The sequence below is a fragment of the Ambystoma mexicanum genome, chromosome 11 (genome assembly GCF_040938575.1).
Source record: "Ambystoma mexicanum isolate Mex_15411 chromosome 11, UKY_AmexF1_1, whole genome shotgun sequence".
Lineage (NCBI taxonomy): Eukaryota > Metazoa > Chordata > Amphibia > Caudata > Ambystomatidae > Ambystoma > Ambystoma mexicanum.
In genome coordinates, this window is record NC_090934.1 from 980,296,972 (window position 1) to 980,324,408 (window position 27,437).

Sequence of the window (27,437 nt, forward strand, 5' to 3'; positions counted from 1 at the left end):
TATGACAAAAGCATTGGTCATTGTAACACTCAGGAATTCTTTTTTTTACAGGGTAATGATTGAAATCGAATGTGCTATATGGTACATTTCTGTGAATATGTTTTTAGGATTTTAAATGAGATTGACGATTAGCCATTGATTTTCTTTTTTCATTATTATTGGATGTGTATAATTTTAATATTATGAACTTGATATATTTGTAGAGAATTTAAGTGGACCTCTGAAAAGTCTTTTATAAGACTGTGTACAATAAAAAAAATGCTCATATAGCTAATGCTTAAAAATGTGCAAGTTAGGATTTGCACAGTATTACATTAAGCATAGACTTCGTAAATAGTTTACGTGTATCCCCTTCACCCCCATATCCTTTACTTACCTCTGCATGTATGTCCAGGTCCCAAATCATCTCCTACACCCATCTCCCTGGGTGGTACACTACTTCCTCACAAATGAGATTGCTACGCCCATAGGATTCTTTGGGATTTGTGATTTCCCAACTGAATAGAATGGCTGGGTGGTTTTTCACATCGTGCGAAACAGGGTACAGTTCACAACATTAAGGCTTAACAGCTTCACTACTGGAAACTAATGAGATATGGAATAGGAGGAATCTCTACGGGGTGGTGAACAGATTCTTGCTTGCCAAAATTTAGAGCTGTACATCTGGGTCATCATAGAAAATCAGTATAACTTATTTTGCCAATACCCCATAGCATTCTTTGTAAATACAAAACGATTTTAAGGTGACACACAATTTAGGGCTCCAAAGTATTAACAAGACAGTCTGAAGATGACAGCAATGTATCTATAAACTTACATCTCGGTTAAACTTAATTTACAGTTCCCTTTTTATCCATAGATTTATATCCTTTATTAAGTGAGAGATTTAGGTTACTGCCATATTTTTGGATAGTTTCAAGTGAGTTTGGGAAAGCACATTAAAGGCAATAGGATAACATGTTGTGTTGGTATTGATTTTTAAGATGTGTGCTGTATCCATAAAATCCCTTCAACTGGCACATTTTCTTTTTATTCATAATAGTATTAATGTTAGTTATTAACCTTACCAGAGACACATGCCTTCTACCAACACGTTTGATTCTGTGAAATGTGTTACAAAGCAAGTTCAGAAGTCATCTTTGTGGTACGTCCTTAAATTACTTTATTGGGTCGCACGTTTACAGGTCACTGTTCTGGTGTATACTTTTCTTATTTTGTGCTCTGGTGTATACTGTTCTTATTCTCACTTAAAATGGTCATTTATACATCCTATGTAGTGTTGACAAAACAGAGTGATTGTGATGTAACGAAGTTCTAATGAGAATGTTTAGGCTTCACTGTAATGTTCTATTGGAGTCAGTTGGAGCCTGCCTCTAAAGGGGGTGCCTGCTGTCTACGTGTAATCTGAATAAAGTACTTATGAACTTGCTTTCTGCCTGGACCTCGAACTTAACATTGGCGACGAGGATTGCTGATAACTCACAGTGGGATTCTGTGTCTCCTGTGTGGTGGCGCCGCCCGGACCCCGGCTCTCCCTCCCTGGAAGACGGCAGGCAGGAGGCAGGCGTAGGGAGGTGAGCGCATATTGCTGTACTTGAGCGCATTTTGTTATACTTGGTCTGGCACCGCCGCTAGCAGCTGTTCGATCGGCTTTGGCACCGCTGTGAGTGCTAATCTTTAGGAAGGGGCCCCGAGCCGCCAGAGAGCCTACGTGAGCCACATCCTGCGCATGCCCCCAGCACGGACGCCGGCGCGAGGTTCCTTGCAGCGCTGTGCTGCATTTGAGCTCCGGCGTGGAGCGTAGCATTGAGGGAGACAGCGCGAGGACAGCACAAGCTCACAGCGAGCTTCCTTTTCCAGCGCGCACGTCCTTGCAACGTTGGGCTGCATTTGAGCTCTGGCCCGGAGCGCGGCATTAAGAAGGCTAACGCAAAACACAGCGCGAGCACCCGAGCGAGCCCCCCCCTTTCAGCGCGCACCTTCAGACACGCGCTGCAGAGGGCGCGTGGATCTTCACGAACTCCAGTCCTCCCATTGTGATGTTGGTTGCCCAGCAACAGGTCTTCCACGCCTTGAAGAGAGGAAACAATGCAGGACTAGATCTACAGTCTGACCAAGCCCCGGATCTTCCATTGTGACACAGATACTACCTAGCAACAGTATCTTTCCACCCTGGGAGCAATTTACAGTCATGTGGTACGACAGGAGCCCATTGTGACAAGACAAGGTGGCACATTATGTTAATGGGAGTGCACAACAAATAGAATTTTTTTTTTTTATCTGCTCTCTGTTGCTCTTTGACATATTAGGAAGATTATCAACAGCTCTGTTTTTGGGGTGCCTGCTGCAGCTGTAAGATATGGCCACTTCCATTCCACCGCCTGTTCCCTTCCTGGGTGAACCGGGACGACCTCCAATTGCTTGGGATAGGTGGAGAGACATGTTTGAAAACTACCTGGTGGCCATGGGAGGGGAGAGATTTCCCTCTGCACGTAAGAGAGCCTTACACCTTCACAACCTTGGCATAGAAGGACGCAGGATTTATGATGGACTCTCTAGGAATCGTGCTCCAGATGCTGATGACATGGATGAATACATGTTTGCTCTCAACCAACTTCATGATCACTTTGAACCAAAGAAGAATGTTAGTGTCATGATCTCTGCTTCCAAAAGGTCAGGGTTTTCCCAACTCCCTTGGAAGCAGATCCATAACCCAGGTTCCGAGGGTCAACCAGTCCCAATTGGGACCTTTTGGACCCAGTCCTGGCGCCAGTGGCACCAGGCTCATAAATATGCCCAGTCCCAGCGCTGGAAGCGCCGGGCTCATAATGCTTGGGTGGACTTACCTGCAGCAGACCATGCTGCTTACTTGCCTGCCAGTTGAGCCTCTGATCCTCTTCTGTTTGGAACTACTTTTCCTGTTGGGTGGGGCAGGAGCCACTCCCTAGGTTCAGAACACTGGAACTCTTCTGGAAAGCAGGAACTCTTTTCTTACCTAGGCGTGGCTGTGGAAGGAGACACCTAAGCACTACAGGAGGCTATTTAAACCACACCCGATGGATGAATCTTGCTTTGCGTTATTCTGCATCCTCTGCAGCAGAACGCTCATCGTGTCTTCTGCATCTGATCCTGGGCCTAAGGAAAAAGGCTTACCATCCTGAATCCAGTCTTCAGCAACACCTATAAAGACAAGAAAGAACAGGTTAGCATTACGGTCTTCAGTGACAGTGCTTCACTTACCTGGTCCATCGGCTGTCACCAACGCCTCGCGCTGCATTCCGGCATCTGAAAGACAAAGGCTTACCTACTCTTCGTGCGCTCCGGAGGTCTTCGCACTGCATTCCGGCATCTGAAAGACAGCTTACCAACTCTTCGCACGCTCCGGAGGCCTTCGGCGCTGCATCCCGCATCTGAAAGACAAAACAAGGTGCGTTTAAAGACATTGGGGAACTTTAATACTCACGTGCCATTACTCCTTTCCACATCTAACCCAGTGGGTATTCCGGCACCCTGCAGCCGCTCCGAACTTGTACCTGCAAAATAAAAAGACAGTTAGAGCGCATCGTGAAGCAGGCAACAAGCGCTTACTTACGTGCTTCCAGGCGCTTCTATTCATCACACGGGCTCCATCTTCAACTCACTTCAGCCCATCATCCGCCATCGCCGGAACCCTGCAAAACAAGAGACATCATTACTAAAGACTTTTAAAGACATTAGAATTACTCGAAACTTACCGTTCGTGCAGTAAACGACGGACAGCAGTCCTCTGAAGTCAAGAGGCCTGCTCCCCTTATCCAGTGAAGAAACTGGTTACAGCACCCTGCCCCGAGGCAGATGGAGAGCACGGCGTTCACTTACCTAAGGTGAGAGCGTTAACCTTTGGGGTTCTACAGGAGAAGAGAAAGGGAGGAAGAGAGAGACATTCAATAACCCAGTTCATAATCCCATATTTTCTATCTGCAGACATCTTACCCTTCGAGTCAGACATACAGTGCGCAGAGGTCCAGCCCAAAGAGCCAGACGTGTGTTACACATCACCTTTGAAGATACGGTATACGCCCAGTCAAGACCGGCGCCTCTACGGGAATCAGGTGAGCGTTACAGAACGCAAAGCCTACCGCAAAACTCCCGTCCAGGCGCTATGGAAACCTCGGATACCGACCAGCTAGCCCAGTTACTTGGGGAACTAAGGGCAGAAGTGCATGCAGCCCGTCAGGAAACGAACGCTCTAAGAAGGGAACTGATTATTTCCAAGGAGCGAACAGATGATCTCGCTAGACAATTGCTACAGTCACAAGCCGGACAGACCCCGTTACCCGCATCTGGGGGAAATCTTCCTTCTACATCCTCTATGAATCCAGTGTAGATCAACCTACCTGGGAATGTACCTCTGGCTCTGCCCGAACGATTTTCTGGTGACCCAAAGAGGTTTGCAGTATTTATCAATCGGTGCCGGTTGCATTTCTTATGCCGGCCAGCAGCCTTTCCAACTGATCAAGCTAAAGTAGCTTTTGTGCTTTCGTACCTTAGTGGCAATGCGGCAGACTGGTCGATCCCTCTAGTAAATCAAGATGAACCGGTCCTCCATGATTTTCAAGCTTTTCAGCTCAGTATGGAAAAACTGTTCGCAAGACATTCACAGGGGCAGGCCTTGGACAATGAGCTTCTTTCGTTGCGACAAGGTAATCAAGACCTTTTGGCTTATATTGCGTCTTTCAACAGACTGATAGTGGAAACTCAATGGCCTGAGGACAAAAGGATTACGCTGTTTTATAGAGGTCTACGTGGAGAGCTCAAAGATGTGTTAGCCCAAGTAGTGAATCCCCCACAAGATTGTTCGGACTATATAGACTTAGTCGTACAAATAGATCACAGACTGCAGAACAGGAAGGCCGATCGTTCCAAGTTTGATGCTCGAGTATTTTCCAAACCGCCAACTCCTTCCAAAGGAGTAGACTCCGGGGAACCCATGCAAATAGGGGGCCTGAAAGGTCCTCTAACACAAAAGGAGCGGGAAAGGAGAAAACAGTTGCAATTATGCCTCTATTGCGGAAACTCAGGGCACTTTCTTCGAGACTGTCCGGTGAAACCTGCCAAGAAGGCAGTAGGAGCTGCAGTTACCAAAGTTACAAACTCTGAGCAGGGAAACGACCTCGTCCGACAAGAATAGAGGTCCTCTTGCCGAGCGTGAAAACCAGTTCCGTGACCTCGCATTTCGTGATACCTATGGTCCTCATTAGCCCTGATAATCCGGATCGATTACATGCAATTGAAGTTTCCGTCGACAGCGGTGCCATCGGCAATTATGTGGATCATGAAATGGTTTTGAGGATGAATCTAACTCTTTGTCCCAAGGCTGTAAAGGACGTCATTGCTACGGTGGATGGAACGGAGATAGCCTCCGGACCAGTAACGCATACCACTCAAGAAGTGACGCTAGTAAGTCAAGATGGACACCATGAGAAGATCGTGTTCGATGTGATCAAGGCTCCTCAGTTTCAGATTATTCTAGGAATACCTTGGTTAGAGAAACACAATCCTCTGATCGATTATCATGAATGTCAAGCCGATCTCTTGATTCTTCGGAACCAAAATCGTCGTTATGCAGAACCCACTCCTCCTCACCTGATTCTTCAGTAGACTCCTCGCGTCTTCGCCCCTTTTTTCTTGTTGATTTCTTTTTTGAGAAGAGATATGGTCTTCCGCGGTTAGAAGCCACCCTGTTCCCACTAGTAAACCAGGGAAGCAAGGGACCCCCTTTCCGCAGGAGCCGTAGGAGAGGAAAAAAGCGTTAGCTAAAAAAAACCTCTCTTGAATCTCGATCCTGATGAGGAGCCAGGTAACCCAGACGAGCTGTTTTTTCCAGAGGAGATCCGGATTCGAGGGATAATAGAGACCGCGGGTTGGCTAGTTGGAAGGGAAAAAGGTAAGGAATACAGGTAAGTACGGGGGAAGGATAGCAAAATATAGAAAAGGAGGGCAGAGTACCGGGGAGGAGCAAGGCAACAAAGGAGGGTAGGAAGGGACGATAACCGGCAAAAACACCGGTCAGGAAGCAGACAAGGAACTGGAGAGAGCGCTAGCGAAACGGAGCGTGAAAGCTTCAGTTGCAAAGCGCCGGGCAAAACAAAGAGGCGTGGTTAAGAGCAAAACCAGGAAGAGGTCGGAAAAAGACTAGAGCGTAGCAACAGAAAAAGGGGGAAAAAATATGGAACGATCAATGGCGGCGGAGTTGCCATCGGTTTCTCAGACTCCAAGGGAATCTCCTTGCAAACGGCATGACAGTATGCCCCCTTCCATGGGGCACCCCCCCTGGCTTGTTGGGGTGAAGTCTGTGAAACAACCTCACCAGACGAGGCGAATGGATGTGGGAGATAGGTTCCCAAGAATCATCCGAATGTGGGTAGCCCTTCCAATGAATAAGATATTCCAGTCTGCCTCCCTTATATCTGGAGTCCTGGATGGCTGCCACTTCATATTCGTCTGGTGGTAAGTCTATGGGTTTTTGGCCTTTTGGTATTCTTCGTTTGTAGGGGTCTTCCCGATATTCTTTCAAAAGAGAGGAATGAAAGACCGGATGAATACGTTTCATGTAGTTGGGCAACAGAAGTCGGTATGCCACCGGGTTTATCCTTTCCGAGATGGCGTAGGGACCCAGATAGCGCGGTGTTAGTTTGGAAGAATGCAACCAGCGCGGAAGGTACTTTGTAGATAACCAAACTTGGGTCCCTTTTTTCCAATGGGGAGAAGGAAGGCGCAGTGGATTGCTGGAGGTGCTATAGCGGATCTTGCTGGCTCGCAGACTAGTATATGCAGCCTTATGCGCCTCAGAAATACTGGCAAGCAAGGCATCCACGGAAGGTATATCTCCAGGAGGAAAGGGTCTGATTGGCAAGAAACGGGGATGAAAGCCATAGGTACAAAAAAAAGGACTTAGTTTGGTGGCACTATGGGCGGAGTTGTTGTAAGCAAACTCGGCTGTAGGTAGAAGACCCACCCAATCATCTTGCTGAGAATTAGTAAAACAACGAAGATACTGCTCTAACAGAGCGTTTAACCGTTCTGTCTGGCCATTTGTTTGCGGATGGAACCCTGAGGACATAGCTCTTTCAATCCCAAGTCTCTTACAGAGCTCTTTCCAAAAGCGGGAGGTATACTGGGTGCCTCTATCGGATATAATCTTGTCTGGAATTCCGTGTAACCGGAATATATCCTTGGAAAAGATAGAAGCCATTTCGGCTGCTGTTGGTAGTCCTGCCAAGGGAGAAAAATGTGCCATCTTAGAAAAACAGTCCACGGTCACCATGATGCAGGAGCAACCATCCGAAGGAGGTAAGTCGACTACGAAATCGGTGGAAATTACTCTCCATGGACTCCTAGGCAGTTCTTCTAGTTGTAGATATCCAACCGGTTTCTGAGTGCTGTACTTAGATCTGGAGCAGATGGGGCAGGTTGATACATACTTCTCTACTAACTTTCCCATTCCTGGCCACCAGAAATGACGTCTGAGTAGTTCCAGAGTGTTCTTAATTCCTCGATGTCCAGCTACTTGGTCATCGTGACACCATTTTAAAACCTGTAGACGGGAGGTGGAGTCTGGTAGAAAAAGACGTCCTTTGCAAAGATATACGCCATCCTGAAGGAGGAGATCCTCTGAAGCCCTTACCAAAGGGGTTTTGTCCAGGTTGGCAGTGGCCATGCGTACCCCTTCTAGAAAGGCATTAACCGTACATATCACCCTTTTCTGTGGCAACATGAGGTTTAGATGTTGATCTGGTAAACATTCGGCAGAGGGTTTTCTGGATAATGCGTCGGCAAGCACATTTTGGGTTCCGGGTAAGTAAGTAAGGACGAAGTCATATTGGGAAAAAAAATGGGCCCATCGGGCTTGTCGTGAATTTATACACTCCATACTTTGTATGACCTTTAGATTTTTATGGTCCGTGCGCAGTTCGAAGGGAAAAACAGCCCCTTGTAAGAGGTGTCGCCACTCTTCACATGCCACCTTCATCGCGAGTAGCTCCTTCTCTATCACAGAATAATTCCGTTGGCTAGGGGTTAGAGTCTTTGACACATAGGCTACTGGAAATTCAATGCCATCATGTTCTTGTAGCAATGCTGCTCCCAAAGCTGCGGACGAGGCGTCAGTTTCTATTATGAATGGGAGGTCTTGATCAGGTTGGCGTAGAACTGGAGCCGAACAAAAAGCAGTTTTAAGTTGGAGAAAGGCGTCCTCTGCTTCATCGGACCAAAGAAAGGGAGAAGTAGACTTCTTCAACAAACAGGTAATGGGCAATACCTTATCGGAGAAATCAGAAATGAACTTGCGATAGAAATTTGCTAGTCCGAGGAATCTTTGGATTTCCTTTACAGAAGTCGGACTTGGCCACTGTAAGACGGCTTCTACCTTCCGAGGGTCCATCTGAATCCCCTCGGCAGACAAAATAAACCCAAGATACGGAACCTTAGCTACCTGGAAAACACACTTGTCTGGATTAGCCTTTAAATGGACTTCCTTAAGTCTTTGGACGACTTGATGAAGATGTTGCGAATGTAATTCAGGGGATTTGGAAAACACTAGAATGTCGTCCAAGTAGATGATGGTACAGTTATACAACAAGTCAGAAAAGGTGCGGTCCATAAACCGCTGGAAAACCGATGGGGCGTTGACCAGACCAAATGGCATCACCCTATACTCAAAATGGCCGAAGGGGGTCCTAAAAGCAGTCTTCCATTCATCGCCGGACCGAATGCGTAGCAAATGGTAGGCTCTACGAAGGTCGATCTTGGAGAACACAGTGGCACCTTGTACGGCTTCTAATATATCCTTAATCAAAGGCATCGGGTACCGATCTCTAATGGTGATTCTGTTCAGTCCTCGGTAGTCGATGCAAGGTCTTAGTTCCACCGAATCTTTTTTGGGCACAAAAAACAAAGATGCCCCAGCAGGAGAACGTGAGGGTTGAATGAGACCATTTTGGAGATTGGAGTCAAGGTATTTCTTGAGGACTTCTTTTTCCCTCAGAGAAAGTGAGAACATTCGCCCAAACGGAACTAGGGCCTCTGGGACCAGGTCGATACAGCAATCCTCTGGTCTATGTGGAGGTAATTCTTGGACTTCTTGGTCTTGGAAAACTTCACTAAACTTTGCCAGGTCGATGGGAATGGTATGTATACCCACGGTATCAGTTGTTGGACAGAATTCGGACATGACTTGGACGGTGGCATGTTTGGTCTCCGGAAGACATTTCTTCAGACAATGATCAGAAGAAAAAGACATCTGATTGGTTCTCCAGTTTATGGTAGGGTTGTGTTTGCGCAACCATGATACCCCGAGTATGACCGGGAAATGGGCAGCTCTTATTAGGTCAAACTGGATAGTCTCTTTATGCTGAAGCAGCTTCATCGTCATGGGCGGAGTGGTATGAGTAATCAGACCAGAACTTAAGGGCTTGCCATCAACTCCTTCCACCTTCTGGTCTTCATCTTTTTCTAGTCGTTCTATGCCGGATTGGTTAGCCCACATGATGTCCATGAAACATCCTGCTGCTCCACAGTCCAGTAAAGCTAGGACTTCATAAGATCTGTGATGAAGGGTGAGCTGTACTGCCAGAACCATAAGACGGGTGTCTTCTGTGGATGAGATGGATGTTATGGACATTGAGACGTAGGGACCTGGGAATCCCCCTCGGTAACTTGTCCCCACTAGTTCCGAGGTGGGGCGTTTCCCGACCGTCGTGGAGGTACTTCTGGACAGTCGCGTAACAGGTGTTGCTTGGAACCACAATACAGGCACAAATTATTGTCCTTTCTTCTCCTTCGTTCATCAGACGAAAGGGGCCCTCGGGTAGTACCTATCTGCATGGGTTCATCCTTGGTCTGATGGGTGGAGGAGGTAGTGGGTAGACAAGGCTCGGAGAGTATAGGCGTGAATCGGCCTCTTCGTTTTTCTGTACGCCTTTCGGAAAGGCGGAAATCCAATTGGAGAACGGTAGACCATAGTTCCGACAAGGTTGCAGGTCTGGGCATACGTGCCAATTCATCTTTTAGTTCTTCTCTGAGGCCTCGACGGAAAACGGTGTATTGAGCCCCCTCTTGCCACCCGGATTCGGCGGCAACCCTCTTAAAACGGGAAATGTAGGATAGTAAATCCGAACTACCCTGACGGATGTCAAGCAACTGCTCACTGGCTATCAGGGCTGTTTCTTGTCTCTCAAAGGCTTCCTTGAATTGTGCCGTAAAACCACTATAGTCTTGCAGCAGTGGGCAAGCACTGGTTACTAATGGGGTGGCCCATGCCAGTGCGTTTCCAGTAAGATTGGATATGAGAAACCCTATGCGGGCATTATCGGAGGCATAAGTCTGGGGTCTGAAAGTAAAATGTATTATACATGCCTCCATGAACTCTTTGAATTTCTGTGGAGAGCCGTCATATTTACCCGTTGCCAGGGGCATAGGGGGTAATTCTGCACGAGCTCTTTCCTGATTATCAATACGTTGCTTTAGGGCCGTATTCTCTACCTTGACAGTTTGTAATTCCTGTGTGAGGTTATGTACCGCAGCAAGCAACTCCTGTATCTGTTCAGCTGTAGCCATGGTTGGTTCATTTAGGCTTTGCAATCTATCATGAATGTCAAGCCGATCTCTTGATTCTTCGGAACCAAAATCGTCGTTATGCAGAACCCACTCCTCACCTGATTCTTCAGTAGACTCCTCGCGTCTTCGCCCCTTTTTTCTTGTTGATTTCTTTTTTGAGAAGAGATATGGTCTTCCGCGGTTAGAAGCCACCCTGTTCCCACTAGTAAACCAGGGAAGCAAGGGACCCCCTTTCCGCAGGAGCCGTAGGAGAGGAAAAAAGCGTTAGCTAAAAAAAACCTCTCTTGAATCTCGATCCTGATGAGGAGCCAGGTAACCCAGACAAGCTGTTTTTTCCAGAGGAGATCCGGATTCGAGGGATAATAGAGACCGCGGGTTGGCTAGTTGGAAGGGAAAAAGGTAAGGAATACAGGTAAGTACGGGGGAAGGATAGCAAAATATAGAAAAGGAGGGCAGAGTACCGGGGAGGAGCAAGGCAACAAAGGAGGGTAGGAAGGGACGATAACCGGCAAAAACACCGGTCAGGAAGCAGACAAGGAACTGGAGAGAGCGCTAGCGAAACGGAGCGTGAAAGCTTCAGTTGCAAAGCGCCGGGCAAAACAAAGAGGCGTGGTTAAGAGCAAAACCAGGAAGAGGTCGGAAAAAGACTAGAGCGTAGCAACAGAAAAAGGGGGAAAAAATATGGAACGATCAATGGCGGCGGAGTTGCCATCGGTTTCTCAGACTCCAAGGGAATCTCCTTGCAAACGGCATGACATCGATTGGCGAGCAAGAACGGTCCAGTTTCCAGAATGTGTCTCTACTTGTCACCCTCCACCTGGTGTTGCACTAGCAGCAATTTCTTCAGAGACTCCCCAGTTACCTCCTGAATACCTAGAATACCAAGATGTTTTCCGGAAGGACCAGGCTAACTCTCTACCTCCTCATAGGTCTTATGACTGCCAGATAGATCTGATACCTGGATCTACTCCTCCTTGTAGTAGAATTTATGCCCTCACCGAGCCTGAGAACCTTCACCTTCGACAATACCTGGATCAATACCTGGCAAATGGGTTTATTCGTCCTTCCAAGTCCCCTGCTTCTTCAGCTTTGTTCTTCGTTCCAAAAAAGGAAGGAGACCTTAGAACTTGTATAGATTATCGCTCCCTGAACCAGATCACCGTCAAGAATAGATATCCGTTACCTTTGATCCCTGAACTCCTGGACCAAGTCAGAAAAGCATGCATATATACAAAGCTGGATCTTAGAGGAGCCTACCACTTGGTACGAGTAAAAGAGGGCGATGAATGGAAGACGGCCTTCCGCACCAAATATGGGCTATTTGAAGATCAGGTCATGCCCTTCGGACTTTGCAATGCCCCGGCCGCCTTTCAATATTTTATGAACGATGTCCTCAGAGAGCTCATAGATGTGTGTGTTGTTGTTTACATTGACGACATCCTCGTTTATTCTTCAGCGGAATCTGAACATCGGAAACGCGTGAAAATGGTCCTCGAAAGATTGCGTCAACACAAACTTTTCGCTAAGTTGGAAAAATGTGTTTTCAACGTGACTGAAGTTGAATTCTTGGGATTCATATTATCACCAAGCGGAGTGCGTATGGATTCAAAGAAGGTCGATGCAGTTCTCAAATGGCCATCACCATCCTCCGTAAAAGGTGTGCAAAGCATGTTAGGCTTCGCTAACTTTTACCGCAGGTTTATCCCCGAATTTTCTCGAATAGTCCAGCCCATCACTGCCTTGTTAAAGAAAAACAAACGTTTTGAATGGTCTACCGAGGCGGAACAAGCTTTCCAGGATTTGAAGACTAAATTTATCTCTGCACCAATCTTAAAACACCCTCGCCCCGAACTCCCCTACATCGTGGAAACTGATGCTTCAAGCCTTGCCATGGGGGCAGTTCTATCACAAAAGGACCCGGTAACCAATCAGTTGCATCCCGTGGCATTTTGGTCCCGCAAATTCTCGCCTCCTGAAATCAATTACATGATTACTGACAAGGAACTTCTGGCTATCAAGTCTGCCTTTAAGGCTTGGCGGCATTATCTGCTGGGGGCCCGACACACCGTTACTGTGATTACGGATCACCGAAACCTGCAATATTTGAAAACCGCAAAAGCCCAATCCTCTAGACAACTCCGTTGGGCATTATTCTTTGCCGAGTTTGACTTCATAATAACCTATCGACCTGGTACAAAAAACGGTAAAGCTGATGCCCTTTCTCGGATGGGAGTGGAAGAACACTTGATCAACCCTAAACCTGTACCAATCATTCCCGAACAAAGAATTCTGGGTGTAATCGCCACACAATCCATAGAGGAAGTTAAGGATAAAGCCAGGCAACTTGTAACTCCAGCAGACATACAGAATTGGCATCTGCAGGGAAAGGACTTTGCAGTAAAGGACAACTTATTGTATTTCCAAGAACGATTATACCTGCCTAGCACAGATTTACAGAAAAAAGTAATCTCTTGTTATCACGATTCTTTAATGGAAGGACATCCCGGTATGGCCAAGACCTCAGAAAAGATCAAGCGCTACTTCTGGTGGCCGTCTTGGAAAAAAGATATCAGAGACTTTATAATGTCCTGTGGAGTATGCGCCCAAAACAAGAGTCAAAAGGAAAGACCAGCAGGCCTCTTACGCCCTATTGACATCCCACCTCGCTCTTGGCATACTCTTTCTATGGACTTCATCACCGATCTACCTCCATGCTCCGGATACAATACGATTCTAGTAATCGTGGACTTATTCTCCAAGATGGCGCATTTCATTCCGCTCAAAGGCTTGCCAACAGCAGCAACTCTGGCCCGAGAATTTCTCGAAAACATCGTCCGACTGCACGGTTTTCCTTCGGTTCTAATTTCGGATCGAGGTAGTCAATTTATTTCTCATTTTTGGCGAAGTTGCTGTCGGTCGGCTCAAATTGATGTGAGACTATCGACCAGTCACCACCCTCAGACCGACGGACAAACTGAGAGGACCAATCAAACTCTGGAACAGTATTTACGCTGCATGCTGCAACAAACTGAAAAAACTTGGAAAGACATCCTTTGGATAGCCGAATATGCCTACAATAACTCTGTCCATTCGGGAACTGGGAAAACCCTGTTTTTTCTTTTATATGGCAGTCACCCTCGAACCTCGGAGTTGGATCCCCTCCAAGATCTTGAAACACCAGCAGTAGACTACCTGCATTCTACAATCACCCAAGCCTTTAAGGAAGCTGTTTCTCACCTTCAAAGGGCTAAAGAACAATACAAGAAAGGAGCAGATCAACATCGGAAGGAAGCCCCTCAATATCAAGTAGGGGATCAAGTCTGGTTATCCACCAAATATCTACCTCTAAAAGGGCCACGCACATTCAACCCAAGATACCTTGGTCCCTATTCCATCACTACCATAGTAAATCCAGTAGCGGTCAAGTTGGACTTGCCCCCGCACATGAAGATACATCCGGTCTTCCACGTCTCTCTATTAAAACCCGTGCAACCTCAAACCCGACTAACTAAATCTCCAAAACCCATCCTAGTTGATGGAGAACTCGAGTTTGAAGTCAAAAGCATTCTGGACTCCAAGATCTCCAAATCTAAACTATTTTACCTAATTGACTGGAAAGGCTACGGCCCCCAAGAGAGATCCTGGGAACCTGCTGAATATGTCCACGCTCCTCGCCTAATCAAAAGATTTCACCGAACATTTCCTGACAAGCCAAAACCCCCGGGGAAGCCCGGTTTGGGAGGGGCCTTGAGGGGGGGTACTGTCATGATCTCTGCTTCCAAAAGGTCAGGGTTTTCCCAACTCCCTTGGAAGCAGATCCATAACCCAGGTTCCGAGTGTCAACCAGTCCCAATTGGGACCTTTTGGACCCAGTCCTGGCGCCAGTGGCACCAGGCTCATAAATATGCCCAGTCCCAGCGCTGGAAGCGCCGGGCTCATAATGCTTGGGTGGACTTACCTGCAGCAGACCATGCTGCTTACTTGCCTGCCAGTTGAGCCTCTGATCCTCTTCTGTTTGGAACTACTTTTCCTGTTGGGTGGGGCAGGAGCCACTCCCTAGGTTCAGAACACTGGAACTCTTCTGGAAAGCAGGAACTCTTTTCTTACCTAGGCGTGGCTGTGGACAGAGACACCTAAGCACTACAGGAGGCTATTTAAACCACACCCGATGGATGAATCTTGCTTTGCGTTATTCTGCATCCTCTGCAGCAGAACGCTCATCGTGTCTTCTGCATCTGATCCTGGGCCTAAGGAAAAAGGCTTACCATCCTGAATCCAGTCTTCAGCAACACCTATAAAGACAAGAAAGAACAGGTTAGCATTGCGGTCTTCAGTGACAGCACTTCACTTACCTGGTCCATCGGCTGTCACCAACGCCTCGCGCTGCATTCCGGCATCTGAAAGACAAAAGCTTACCAACTCTTCGCACGCTCCGGAGGCCTTCGGCGCTGCATCCCGCATCTGAAAGACAAAACAAGGTGCGTTTAAAGACATTGGGGAACTTTAATACTCACGTGCCATTACTCCTTTCCACATCTAACCCAGTGGGTATTCCGGCACCCTGTAGCCGCTCCGAACTTGTACCTGCAAAATAAAAAGACAGTTAGAGCGCATCGTGAAGCAGGGAACAAGCGCTTACTTACGTGCTTCCAGGCGCTTCTATTCATCACACGGGCTCCATCTTCAACTCACTTCAGCCCGTCATCCGCCATCGCCGGAACCCTGCAAAACAAGAGACATCATTACTAAAGACTTTTAAAGACATTAGAATTACTCGAAACTTACCGTTCGTGCAGTAAACGACGGACAGCAGTCCTCTGAAGTCAAGAGGCCTGCTCCCCTTATCCAGTGAAGAAACTGGTTACAGCACCCTGCCCCGAGGCAGATGGAGAGCACGGCGTTCACTTACCTAAGGTGAGAGCGTTAACCTTTGGGGTTCTACAGGAGAAGAGAAAGGGAAGAAGAGAGAGACATTCAATAACCCAGTTCATAATCCCATATTTTCTATCTGCAGACAGCTTACCCTTCGAGTCAGACATACAGTGCACAGAGGTCCAGCCCAAAGAGCCAGCCGTGTGTTACACATCACCTTTGAAGATACGGTATACGCCCAGTCAAGACTGGCGCCTCTACGGGAATCAGGTGAGCGTTAGTTAGTTTTGAGAGACACAAATTCTTTCAGAGGGTCCAAGGGAAGTCGGAGTCTGTAGAATCATACATTGCTTGCCTCAGATCCCTGAGTTACACTTGCGAGATTGAACATTTAACGGATTCGCTAATCAGAGATCAGCTTGTTAGATGCACTAACAATGTGAGAGTCCAGGAGAAACTTCTTGCAAAAGATATGAAATTGGATGAGGCTGTAGAATTAGCCAGAAGCATCGAGCAAACATCTGAGTACGTTAAAGAACTTAGGATTGACAAACCAAATCTTCCATCAACCTCTGTGTGTGTGGTTAATCAAAAGAAGAAAATTGGTTATTCCACAGTGAAGAGAGGAAGCGGTTATACAAAGAATATGTGTTCTCGTTGCGGCAGTTCAAGACATGGTGTGAATTATCCTTCATGCCCCGCCAAATATGCAGAATGTTTCAAGTGCAAGAATAAAGGGCATTTTGCTAACGTCTGCAAGGGTAATGCTATCAACAGTATAGAGTTCAAACAATTGGATAATGGTGAAGATGACATTGGAAAGGGGTACAACATTCATGAAGTATCCTGTACACAAGAATTCACACCAAGGTACATTTTTGAAATTTCAGAGATGTCTGGGATGACCAAGGGTCCTGTGGATAAGTTTCAAGTTGATGGTATTGAGCTTGTAATGAAAGTAGATACTTGTTCCCCTTGAACTATCATTTCTCAAGACACGTTGATAAACATTTTGGGGAAGAGCAATGCTGTTGTTCGCCCTACCAATGTCAGGGTGTGTGGATATGCAGATTCCGATATAAAGATCCTGGGTGAATTTCTTGCCAAAATAACTTATAAGGAAAGGGACTACCAAGACATGCTGCTTGTGGCAGAAAAAGGGACCTCTCTCTCAGGCTGGGAGGAGCAGAGGAAGTTGGGTTTAAGGGTACAGGCTAGTGCACCAGATCCTGTCACCATTGCCGAGGTGGGGGATTCCTGGACCAGGGAATTTCCACAAGTGTTTTCTGAGAGTCTAGGAAGGTTGAAAGAGTTTGAGCATCACATTAAGCTTAAGATCAATGCCCAACCGGTGGTACACAAGGTACGTCAAGTACCACTGAAAATGAGGGCACAACTCAAGGAGGAAGTTAATAATTTGGTTGGCAAAGGGGTGATTGAACCAGTTGTAGCTACTGAATGGTTGTCTCCGATTGTTCTGGTTACCAAGGCCAATGGTAAGATGAGGTTGTGTGTCGACCTACGCAGTCTCAATAAGAACATAGTGGTGGAGAGGCACCCGTTACCAAATATTTCAGAAGTTTTGTCCACACTAGGAGAACCTAAGTTATTTTCCATCATTGATCTCTCTGCTGCCTATCATCAGGTTCCGCTGTCTAAAGAGTCCCAACATCTGACTGCATTCATCACTCCTGAAGGTGTTTTCAAGTATAACCGAATGCCCTTTGGTTTAGCCTCTGTGGCATCGGTATTTCAGAGAGTAATGGAGACAGTACTCAAGGGTCTTGAAAAAGTAACAGTGTTCCAAGATGACATTCTCATTTTTGCCAAGGATGGTCCTGAACATGATAGGATACTTAGATCAGTGTTGGTTAGGCTCAGGGATGCGGGTCTGACGGTACGAAGGGAGAAATGCAAGATTGCAGTCACGGAGGTGGACTACTTGGGGCATAAGATTTCTTGCAATGGTATTTCTCCCAGAAAATCGCTGGTTGACAGCATTGCGGGTGCTCCCCAACAGTTACGCTCGTTCATAGGGTTGGCGGAGTACTATCACAAGTTCGTTGATGGGTTTTCTACCATGTAGTCTCCTTTGAGAGATCTATTAAAAAAGGGCACCAAATATGTGTGGTGGAAGAATGTCAAACTGCATTTAGTAAGATTAAAGATAGCATTGTGAAAGCACCTTCATTAGGAGGGTTTGTTTCTGGTAGGCGAACTGTGCTGGCTGTAGACGCAAGCACATTAGGGCTTGGTGCCGCTCTCTTTCAGTATGATGGTAACATTGAACACATTATAGCTTTTGCCTCCCGATGACTGAGGGGAGCAGAAAGCAAATATTCTGTGGTGGAGAGAGAGGCCCTAGCTGTGTCATGGGCCGTGTCTCATTTCAAATTTTGTCTATGGGGCCAGTCGTTTGTTGTAAAAACAGATAATAAACCGCTGGTCCAGTTATTGGGCAGTGCAGAGTGGGCTAAAGGTTCACCTAGAATATCTCGGTGGATGATTGACTTGCTGGCATATGATTTTAGAATGGTGTACATACCTGGGGGGAAAATGTGGTAGCCGATTGTCTTTCTAGACTGCCTGCACAGAATGAGAGTCTAAAGGATGTGAGTGCGGAGCGTACTGTGGGCATTTGCAAACGTGTACACAATGCCATAAGCAAGGGGGAATGGGAATCTGCCGATGCTGGTGATGAGGTCCTGGGGCAAGTGAAGCTGTGGACCAAAACAGGTTGGCCCAGGAAAGACCTTATTGAAAAGAAGTTTGATTCTTTTTATTGCATTAAAGAGGAGTTGAGCATATCAGGGGATGGATCTCAACTCAGAAAAGGTATGAAGATTGTACCTCCCTGTGATGTCAGGCCCAGATTAGTGGACATAGCTCACCAAGGCCATTTAGGTATGAGGGGTACGAAAAGACATATCGGGCAATCCTTTTGGTGGCCAGGGATTGATGGTCAGGTAGAAAGGTGTGTGAGGAATTGCAAAGAATGTGAGAGAAGTGACAAAAGCAAGATGGTTAAAGAACCCCCCTTAAGACCTGTCAGTGTTCCGGGAGAGCCATGGAGAAAATTAGCAGTGGATTTAATAGAGCCTATACAGGAACTGGGAGAGGATTTTAAATATTTTATTGTCCTGGTGGATTATCACTCTAAATGGGTTGAGTGGAAAGCCATTAAAGAAGCAACTACTTCACAATTGATTAGATTTTTTGAGGAGGTGTTCTACAGGGAGGGATTCCCCTCAGAGCTTGTTTCAGATAATGGAATACAATTCTATTCGGACAGAATGGTGGAGTCTTTCAACAGATTTGGTATTAAGCACTACAGGACAGCACTGTACCAGCCTAGAGCGAATGGTCTTGTTGAGAGAGCGAACAGATTCTTAAAGGGAGGATTAAAATTAGCCATGGCTTCTGGTCTAAGGTGGCAGACAGTTCTCAGGGAGATGGTATGGAACTACTGCGTGACTCCACACTCTGTCACCAGCATTTCACCCTTCATATCTCTCAAGGGAAGACAACCCGGTACAAAGTTATGTCCGGGCTGGTTGGACTTAGCAAAGAGTGTACATGTAAACAGAGAAAAGATCATGTATCTCATCAGAGAGGCCCAAGATGAGTACAAAGGGAGGTTTGATACAAAAAGGGGTGTCAAGGTGATACCATGGTCAGTGGGGGACTGGGTCTATGTTAAAAATCACAGGGTTTCTCCCAAGTGAACTGAGAGTAAATTCATTGGACCTAAGAAGATTGCTGTGATCAGAGGGAATGTTGTCATCATAGAGGGCGGAGAATGTTGGTCAATGGCCAAACTAAGTAAGTGCAATATGGTTGACGATGATGTCGGTGAGGGAGAGAGAGAAGAGCAGGTTTCTATTGAGCATGGAAAGGATGAACCTAGGTTTGAACCAATTGAACCGAATGTGAGAACAGCGTTCAGTCACAACAGCAGTTTGAATGCAAACAGAGTCAAAACAAAACCTGTCAGGTTAAATGATTATTACCTATGTTAAACTGCCACAAATTAAAGGGAAGAGATGTGTTCTGGTGTATACTTTTCTTATTTTGTGCTCTGGTGTATACTGTTCTTATTCTCACTTAAAATGGTCATTTATACATCCTATGTAGTGTTGACAAAACAGAGTGATTGTGATGTAATGAAGTTCTAATGAGAATGATTAGGCTTCACTGTAATGTTCTATTGGAGTCAGTTGGAGCCTGCCTCTAAAGGGGGTGCCTGCTGTCTACGTGTAATCTGAATAAAGTACTTATGAACTTGCTTTCTGCCTGGACCTCGAACTTAACAGTCACATCGGGAACAAAAGGTACAGGAGATGGTAGCAGGATCTTAGGTATTACAGGGAGAGCCCACTGGCTCCCACCTCCAGGCTTCATCTCTCTCTCCCTCTCCCCCTCTGTCTCTCTGTCTGTGTCTCTCTCTCTCTGGGCGGGACCAAGCTCAAGGCATAACATTCCAGGCTGCTGCATCAGCATGTGCTGTGCATGCTATGACATCACATCCACACAGGATGTATCTACACCGGAGATAACAAAATTGTTCATTCTAACCATCTACTCTAAGCATTTTACCCCACATTCAGGGCATGCATATGACCCGGTCATGACCACGCCCAGGGCCCTACCAGCAGTGCTGACGGAGTGACTTGATTCAATGCTGCGAAGGCACTGTGCCCAAAGCATTGACGTGTGTTTCATTTTCGGTTCTTAACTGATCTGTTCTATATGCGATATGCTTAATGTGTTTCTTGGAATGCTTTTACTTTTGTTTTCTTGTGCACATTTTCTGTATCAGTAATACATAATATGTATTACTGATACAGAAAATGCATCTCTTGCATCTCATGTTGGTTAACAAATTGGGTGGATTTAAGAAAGAGATAACACTTCCTCTGGAAAAGATCATCTCTTGTGGTTATTCCCCAAGGATTGGGTCTAAAACTGTCTAGTTTACAGTCTAACACCTATTATACCTTTACCTGTATTGATCAACTCAACCCTTAAGGGGACTCTTTTACAATTCCACAACCTCAGAACTGTGAAGTGCACCACCAAGCATCTACATTAAATTAAATGCTGACATTAATTGCACATCCTAGCCAGTCTGATTTCCAACTTTGAATTAAAGATATTCTAAAATATCGAATTCCTGAGAGACAGTCCCAGCAAATATGTTGTTGCTTTTTCATATTTAATAAGAAATCAACAACAATTCACAGAAACACTGGACTTGATTTAGCATATATAGTCATAGTAACTAGCAGAATTGTACTGGTTTACCCTTTAGTATACCAAAACAAAATCATGTTTCAACTTGTACAACCCTTGTTAAGATCTCAAGCCTTCCCCAAGTACTTGGTCAAGGCAATCCAACAACTACCATTTTAGATTTACTGCAGAACTTGTATGCTGGTCTCAATTCCTGAATTGCATAATTGTTCAGAAGTGGCCTCAACCAACAAAAACTTATTTTCCTATAATAGGGGCGCACATCAAGGTTTTCACCTCACCAAGACCACAGGAACATAACAGAGCGTGGACCTCTAAATTCTTCCAAATGCCCTGTGGATCCACAACCGGAAGAATCTGTAGTTGAAACTTGAAGTACAGCAGTCTTAGCGTATCCATGTGCAAGCATTCTAAATACTGTTCAAGGCCATGAGAATACAAATATTAACCAAATGATTCAATACTCAAACTGGTCTTTAGCAGATTGACAATCGCCTCCCATTTCATGAAGAAACTTGATAAACTGTGTTAAACATGGTGAAACCAAGGCTACATTAATACCCCATCCCTGCCAACCTCTTTTAGTCATATGCTATCGGGTCGTCAGGCAGTCCAGCTCATGTGCACAACCAAAGGGCTAGTGGTTTGAGAGCAATCTGAAACTTTGAACCTCGAACTCCAAGCTCATCAAAAAGTAGACAACTGTGATTAGAAGAAGGTGCATTTATCTAAGATTTTAAAGCAAGATATTCCTTGGTAGCTCGTGATTTGTAATTTGAGAAGCCGCAAAGCTCCCCATCACATGACACTTGTGTAAAAGCTTTACATTGATAAACCTGTAAGGCTGCTGAAATAGAACTTCGGCCTTGTTTTTTGTGGAAAGCCCAGGCACACGGGTAACATGAGCCAGGGTGCTGAGTGTGCTTGACCCATGTCCCAGTGCCTGAGAAGCGGATACCCAAATAATCGGAAAACGTAACCTCATGAAATCTCTCCATATCAACTAACATCTATTCTATATATTGTCAACATGTGCTACAGTATATGATAAGCAGGCATTTGCTTTCATATAAGACACTTCTTCAATTTGCTAAAACATCTTTTATGGTACTGTTAAAAAATTCAGCTGACCGTTTTGCAACCATAGTATTTTCATTTGTTTATATGACTTCCTTGCGCTAAACATCTAAACGTGCATCCAATCATCCAGCCATGAAACAAATTATCTGATTTGTATTTCTTAATGGTCAAAAATGATTGTTTACCTCCCCATGTATGATTTCTGAAGAATTCCAGCATTCATATAGGACCAAAACTGATCGCTTATATGCATTGAATGGTAGTTCTACCATGTACTGCTTTACTGAAATGCAAGATTACCTAAACCTGATTATCATGTTTTGTAATTAATACGACTCAACATTTTCTTCTATCTTGTTTATGAGTAAAAGTATGTTTTTAGCTATGCCTAACAAGAGCCATTACTGATTCCATGACATAGCTCATTGAAAGAGACAACTTGCTCTTTTTCCGATTCCCGTGATAGCTATGTCTTCAGAAGTTTCACCAAATTGTAAGACACAGAATCCTACATTTCTATTATTTTTCTAGACACAGCCTTATCTCTCAATAAACACTTTGAATGTTCAAGATGCGGGTGTTTCTAAAGTGGGGGGGCTAGGCTTCATCTCACGTTGACCAAGCTAACCAGGTTCAGTATTTGAAGAAGGATGGGTGTGAAAATTGATGGGGAGAGGTGCAGAATGCAGGGTCGGCCCACCTGCATTCAGTTATCTCCCAAATTTGTCTCAATTTTCACATCTATTTCCCCACGTGTCTCAAACCCTACTACACTGAAGGGGATTCTTCCTCCGATCATGTGACCAGTAGGTAGATTTGAGTGTCTTTAGCATATGAGTGAAATAAGAGTCCAAGGCTTAAACCACTGAAAGTACGGTTTCAGAAGCTCCTGATGAGAACACACAGTCCCCTCTCTGTGGTAATTGCTTTGCCACGCCAGTTCTGTCCATTGGTTGCTGTCCTGTATGTGACAGACCTCAGCTGGTTGCCGAAGTTCGTACTAGACCACCGTCTCAAGTTTTTTTGAGTGCCGCTGGAGGCCCACATTGGCAGGTAGTTGGCCTGGAAATCTAGGCCATAAAGAGAGGGCTCACACCATTGAATCTTTGAATGTAAGCATGTAATGATCTAGTGATTACGTGAAAAAGCGTTCAGTCCTCTAATATATTTTATGTACAAGATGCAAATGCTTATGGTGAAAGTTTCTTCTAACCAATGTCTGTTCTCAAAATCTTTTCTTTTAGTCAAAAAAGTAACACAAAATGTGTAAATAGTTTCTGCCAAACATGTTTATCGTTATTTCCGGTTAAATGACAGTCCCTTCTTTATCTCATAGCAAGCAAGAAAACCTTACGATGTCCGAGACGTTATAGAGCAGTATTCACAGGGACACCTGAATCTAATGGTGCGGATAAAGGAGTTACAGAGGAGGTATGGATAGTATTGATCCTTATTTGTACGACTAATGTAAAACAGTATATGTCTTTTGGTTTGGAACAGTTTTCAATTCCTGTTTCCCTTGGTGGCATCTGCAACACGCTAAAAATGATAGATCGTGGAAGTTGACTGGAAAATGTACATTGTTAATCAAGGTCTGGCATACAACAGTGGTAATTTAAAATGTTTCATTAATGGCAAATTGATCAAGCGAATAAGCTCAAATCATCCTAGCATATTTCTTTCAATTGTAGTCTGAACTTTTTCATTTAGACCAATGGGATAGGATATTATGCCGACGATGTTCTCTGCAAAGCATTTCAGAAGATGCAGTTTCTTTAAAAGTGATAAGCTCTGTCTTTAAGAGTCCTGGTTCTTAATTTTTTAATCCAAATCCATGCGTCGAAGGTGCTGATGCAGAATGTAATTTGTTGAACATTGGCCACTTACATGGGCTCATCGTTAACCGAGTGTCATCAGCATAGGCATAGAGAAAGATGTCAACAGACCAATAGAATATAACGAGGGGTTTCTCTTTCTCCTCGTCTCTACTGAGTGGGAAAAGGATACGTTGTGACAACAATAGCAAAAGATCACCTTGACAAGTGGCGTGGCAGGTCGCATGGCGGGAACAGATGTATTATGCAATCAGACACGGACAGTGCTGGAAATGGGAAAACATACTCTGGGATTCCATGAGTGGTGAGAACTGGTGTGATGTGGCAGGACACGGGGCGGAGTCATGGCAAACGCAATAGCGAGGACTTGAGATGTGCAGAAATAACCTAATACAGCGACCAGAAGAAATACAGTTGAGCAAAAGATCGGTATCAGGTAATAATGTCCCTATATATATATGGCCGCCGTACATAATGTCGCAAGGAAAGGTTTGTGGCAACATTATATAGGTGACCATATATATATATATATATATATATATATATATATATATATATATATATATATATATATGGACAGGGGTAGCGCTCCCCTTGGAAAGGAATGTCCCTGCAAAAAACGGCAATTTTTCGGCTACTTTTTTTGCATGGCGACATTTTTGCAGGGACATTATCACATGAAACATGATTTGTGTTTTTTTTCCATGTCCTGAATAGAAACCTACACTTGGCAGCATGCAGATTAATTCAACCCTAAACACAAATTGCCCTTGAATGTACAAAGAAACATAGTGCATGGAAATAGCAACCGTTTTTATTCATGGTGACCCACAGCTTGCATTTGTATGCATCCCACCTATTTTAATCAGCCACCATTTGCACCTGGAAGACACAATAACCGCTCCTAGTCATTGACTGCTGCTGTGTCTGCACTAACCTATCCTTTACTGCAACTTTAGGAGCGTAAGCTCAAAACAAAAAGACAAGCTAAGCAGAGCTCTCTTGAGTGTGGAATGTCTGACATCAGAGAACGGCTGATAACTGCGGGTGCAGTGCGTTACATTGGTTCATCACAGTCACGTGCTGCTGGTGTTCCAAGATTCGGGATCCGGGGAGACTTTTTTGTCGAATTAATTATTAAAACCCAACCGCACAAGAGAGCGTTGTGAGAACATCTGGGTATTCAGATGCAATGAGGTCCAACAGCAAAGATTGAAATATGGGCAGAAGAGCTGCCAAACCCAGCAGTGGCTCAGGAAGATGGATGTGCAATAAAAGCAGTACCTGGCGTGTGGCAATGCAACGAGTCAGACTCCAGCGTGCCAGAGCTTGAGGAGCTGGAATGTCCATGGTCTAAACTCTGAAAACACAAACGAGAGTTGAAAGATGTGGCCAAACATGGAGACAGGTAGCACTTTCAAAGATAGACATTTACTAAATAGCTTGGGCACAGCAAAGAGGGATAGCCGCTGCTCAATCCTCAACCTATTAATCAGGGCAACAGCAATTCTGGTGTTTAATTTCAACATTGTGATTAAGAAAGAGGTTTCAGATGTAGAAAGTAAAATACAAATCTGTTCTCTAGTCCTCGCAGCCATTTCACTACATGCCTCTAGGTATGAGCAGCCCAGGCCTGGCCAAATGACCATCTCTTATTATTGCAATGGAAGACTGTAGCCTGGCATTGGTTGTAGTGAAGTGCAGTTTGTCAAACATACAAACAATGTGCAATGTGTGACGAGCAGCATTTAAGCAGTTAACTTGTACAAATAACATGGTCAACATCGCCTGGAACGAGGGTCTAGAATTTTGCCCAGAGCAATTGCCAGAGGTTTAAGATTCACTCTAAACCTTCCAGCCATCACCTCTTTGTTTTTGCTTTGACACAGCGAGTGGGACGGGTATGTCCAGAAATGGGCCCGGTGCCTGCTGGGCCTAGAGACCCATGATACTCCTCACTGATAACACCCAAGGAGGCTGGGACATGTCTGTGGATGCCCGTCATCTCGTGCAGAAGGTATATGACCTAGCAGTTTGGGCTTGACTTTCCCTTTGGGGGTATGACCAAGCCTGGTTTCCATATGGTATTTCCCCTTTCTGTAATTGCTTGACAGGCGAAGAACAATGGTCTGGAGGGTTGCCCAGAGCAATTGCCAGAGCTTTAAGATAAATGTATAACCTTCCAGCCATCACCTCATAGTTTCTGAAACATCTAGAGGAGGCAACTTCAGAATGAGGTGAAATGTATCTTTTCTGCAGCCCTGGTTGTACAGTAAAAGTTAATTGACTACTGGTTATGGTTCTGCAATATTAGCAATTAACCCTCATGCAGATTCCCCTAACAATCTCAGCTCACTCACTGAGTAAAACCATGAGGCCAATGGCCACATTAGACCTAACCTAGACAATGGTCTTTTGATAGAGCCCTTCTTCAGCATGAACAGTTGATTAAGCAAATGAGAACCAAAATGACAGGTAAACCAATGGCCTATCAGTTCCATGGAACGCTCGAACAGGGGCAATTAGATGTGTAATCTAAAACATAGTAAAGAACATTGTGAAGGTTTGAATTTGGAAGCAAGGAGCTCTAGATCAAATTGGGAAACATTGTATTATGCAAACGACAGACAAGCCAAAAAACTGCATAGTTAATGTACGAGGTACGCCAGGTAAAATGGAAACTGAGACCTCAATTACTCAACGTATTCCATGAATATTATGCATCAGACCAAGAGACAATTGATCGATACTCTGATAAAGCTGGTCCCCCTCATATGACATGCATATTATTAACCTAGTTGGAGAAGGTGTTAATTCTAGAATACATTACCAACATAATATCTACATTACCAAAGCTACAGGGTCAGATGATCTGTCTAATGAAGGAAATAAAACACTACTTAGATTGGTTACAGAAATTGTTCTTTACTATGACACTGGGCAAATGGCAACAGGGCAACATTGTGTAAATTACATGATCGGGTAAAACTAGATCAAACAGCCCACAGCCAAAATGGTAGACATAAGTGACTTAAATAACTTGGTGGCAATCATCTTGACCCTCTCCTTGAGTTTCGGCTGGGGTTCTGAGGCAGAAAAAAACCCTATGAATGGGGTTCTATTGTTTTTTGCAACTGCCCACTATAGGACGGTTCCTGCTGATGGCTGTTGTGGTCATGGAGTCCTCTAAACCAGCAAATGCCAGATGGGTTCCCTCTTGCCTGGTTTTGTTTGTTGAGGTTAAAATCACGAAGGGTATTTTAGTAGGTACCATAGGTAACTTGTTCTTCAAAGCTGTGTTTCGTTTCTTGCTTAAATCCTCACCATTTGTGGATCAAAAAAGATCTACTGTCAAATTGTCTTTCCAACACCCCTGCCTAAGGCTCTGCTTGCCACTTCCTAGCACTCAGCCAGGCCTGGCGGCAGACTTCCTCTCACATGCACATGCCATGTGCTGTTCTGTACACATGTTGGAGGGCAGACTTCCAAATGTCTGTAGAGATTTGTTTGTAATCGTGCAAACTCGTTGTGAACTTGGCTTGCCGGTTTGTCCTTTGTAAATCCAGCCATTCCTTTCTACAGTCCAATGTTGCAGCCTAACATGAAGAAGTCCACACTAGACTCAAATCTGGTAAGCAGTTTTGGTAGCCTCTTCTCCCAGATGAGCTGGGGAAACTTGACCGTCATAAGAGTGTTGTGTTTTCGTCTCCTGAATCACCAACAGACATTTGTGGAGATAAAAGGTACCTTATTCATTTTCAACATCTGCACCAATTGCAGGAAGAAGGCCAATCTCTCTCC

General features: G+C 45.1%; 1 protein-coding gene across 1 annotated transcript in view; it reads left to right on the forward strand.

Annotated features, from left to right (window-relative positions):
- Positions 1 to 27,437, forward strand: part of KCNQ1 (potassium voltage-gated channel subfamily Q member 1) — a 1,232,969-nt gene that overhangs the window by 1,022,152 nt on the left and 183,380 nt on the right. The window contains exon 13 of the mRNA XM_069624134.1: positions 23,138 to 23,232. Coding sequence (XP_069480235.1) covers positions 23,138 to 23,232 — 95 coding nt within the window. The remainder of the gene's footprint in view (positions 1 to 23,137; positions 23,233 to 27,437) is intronic.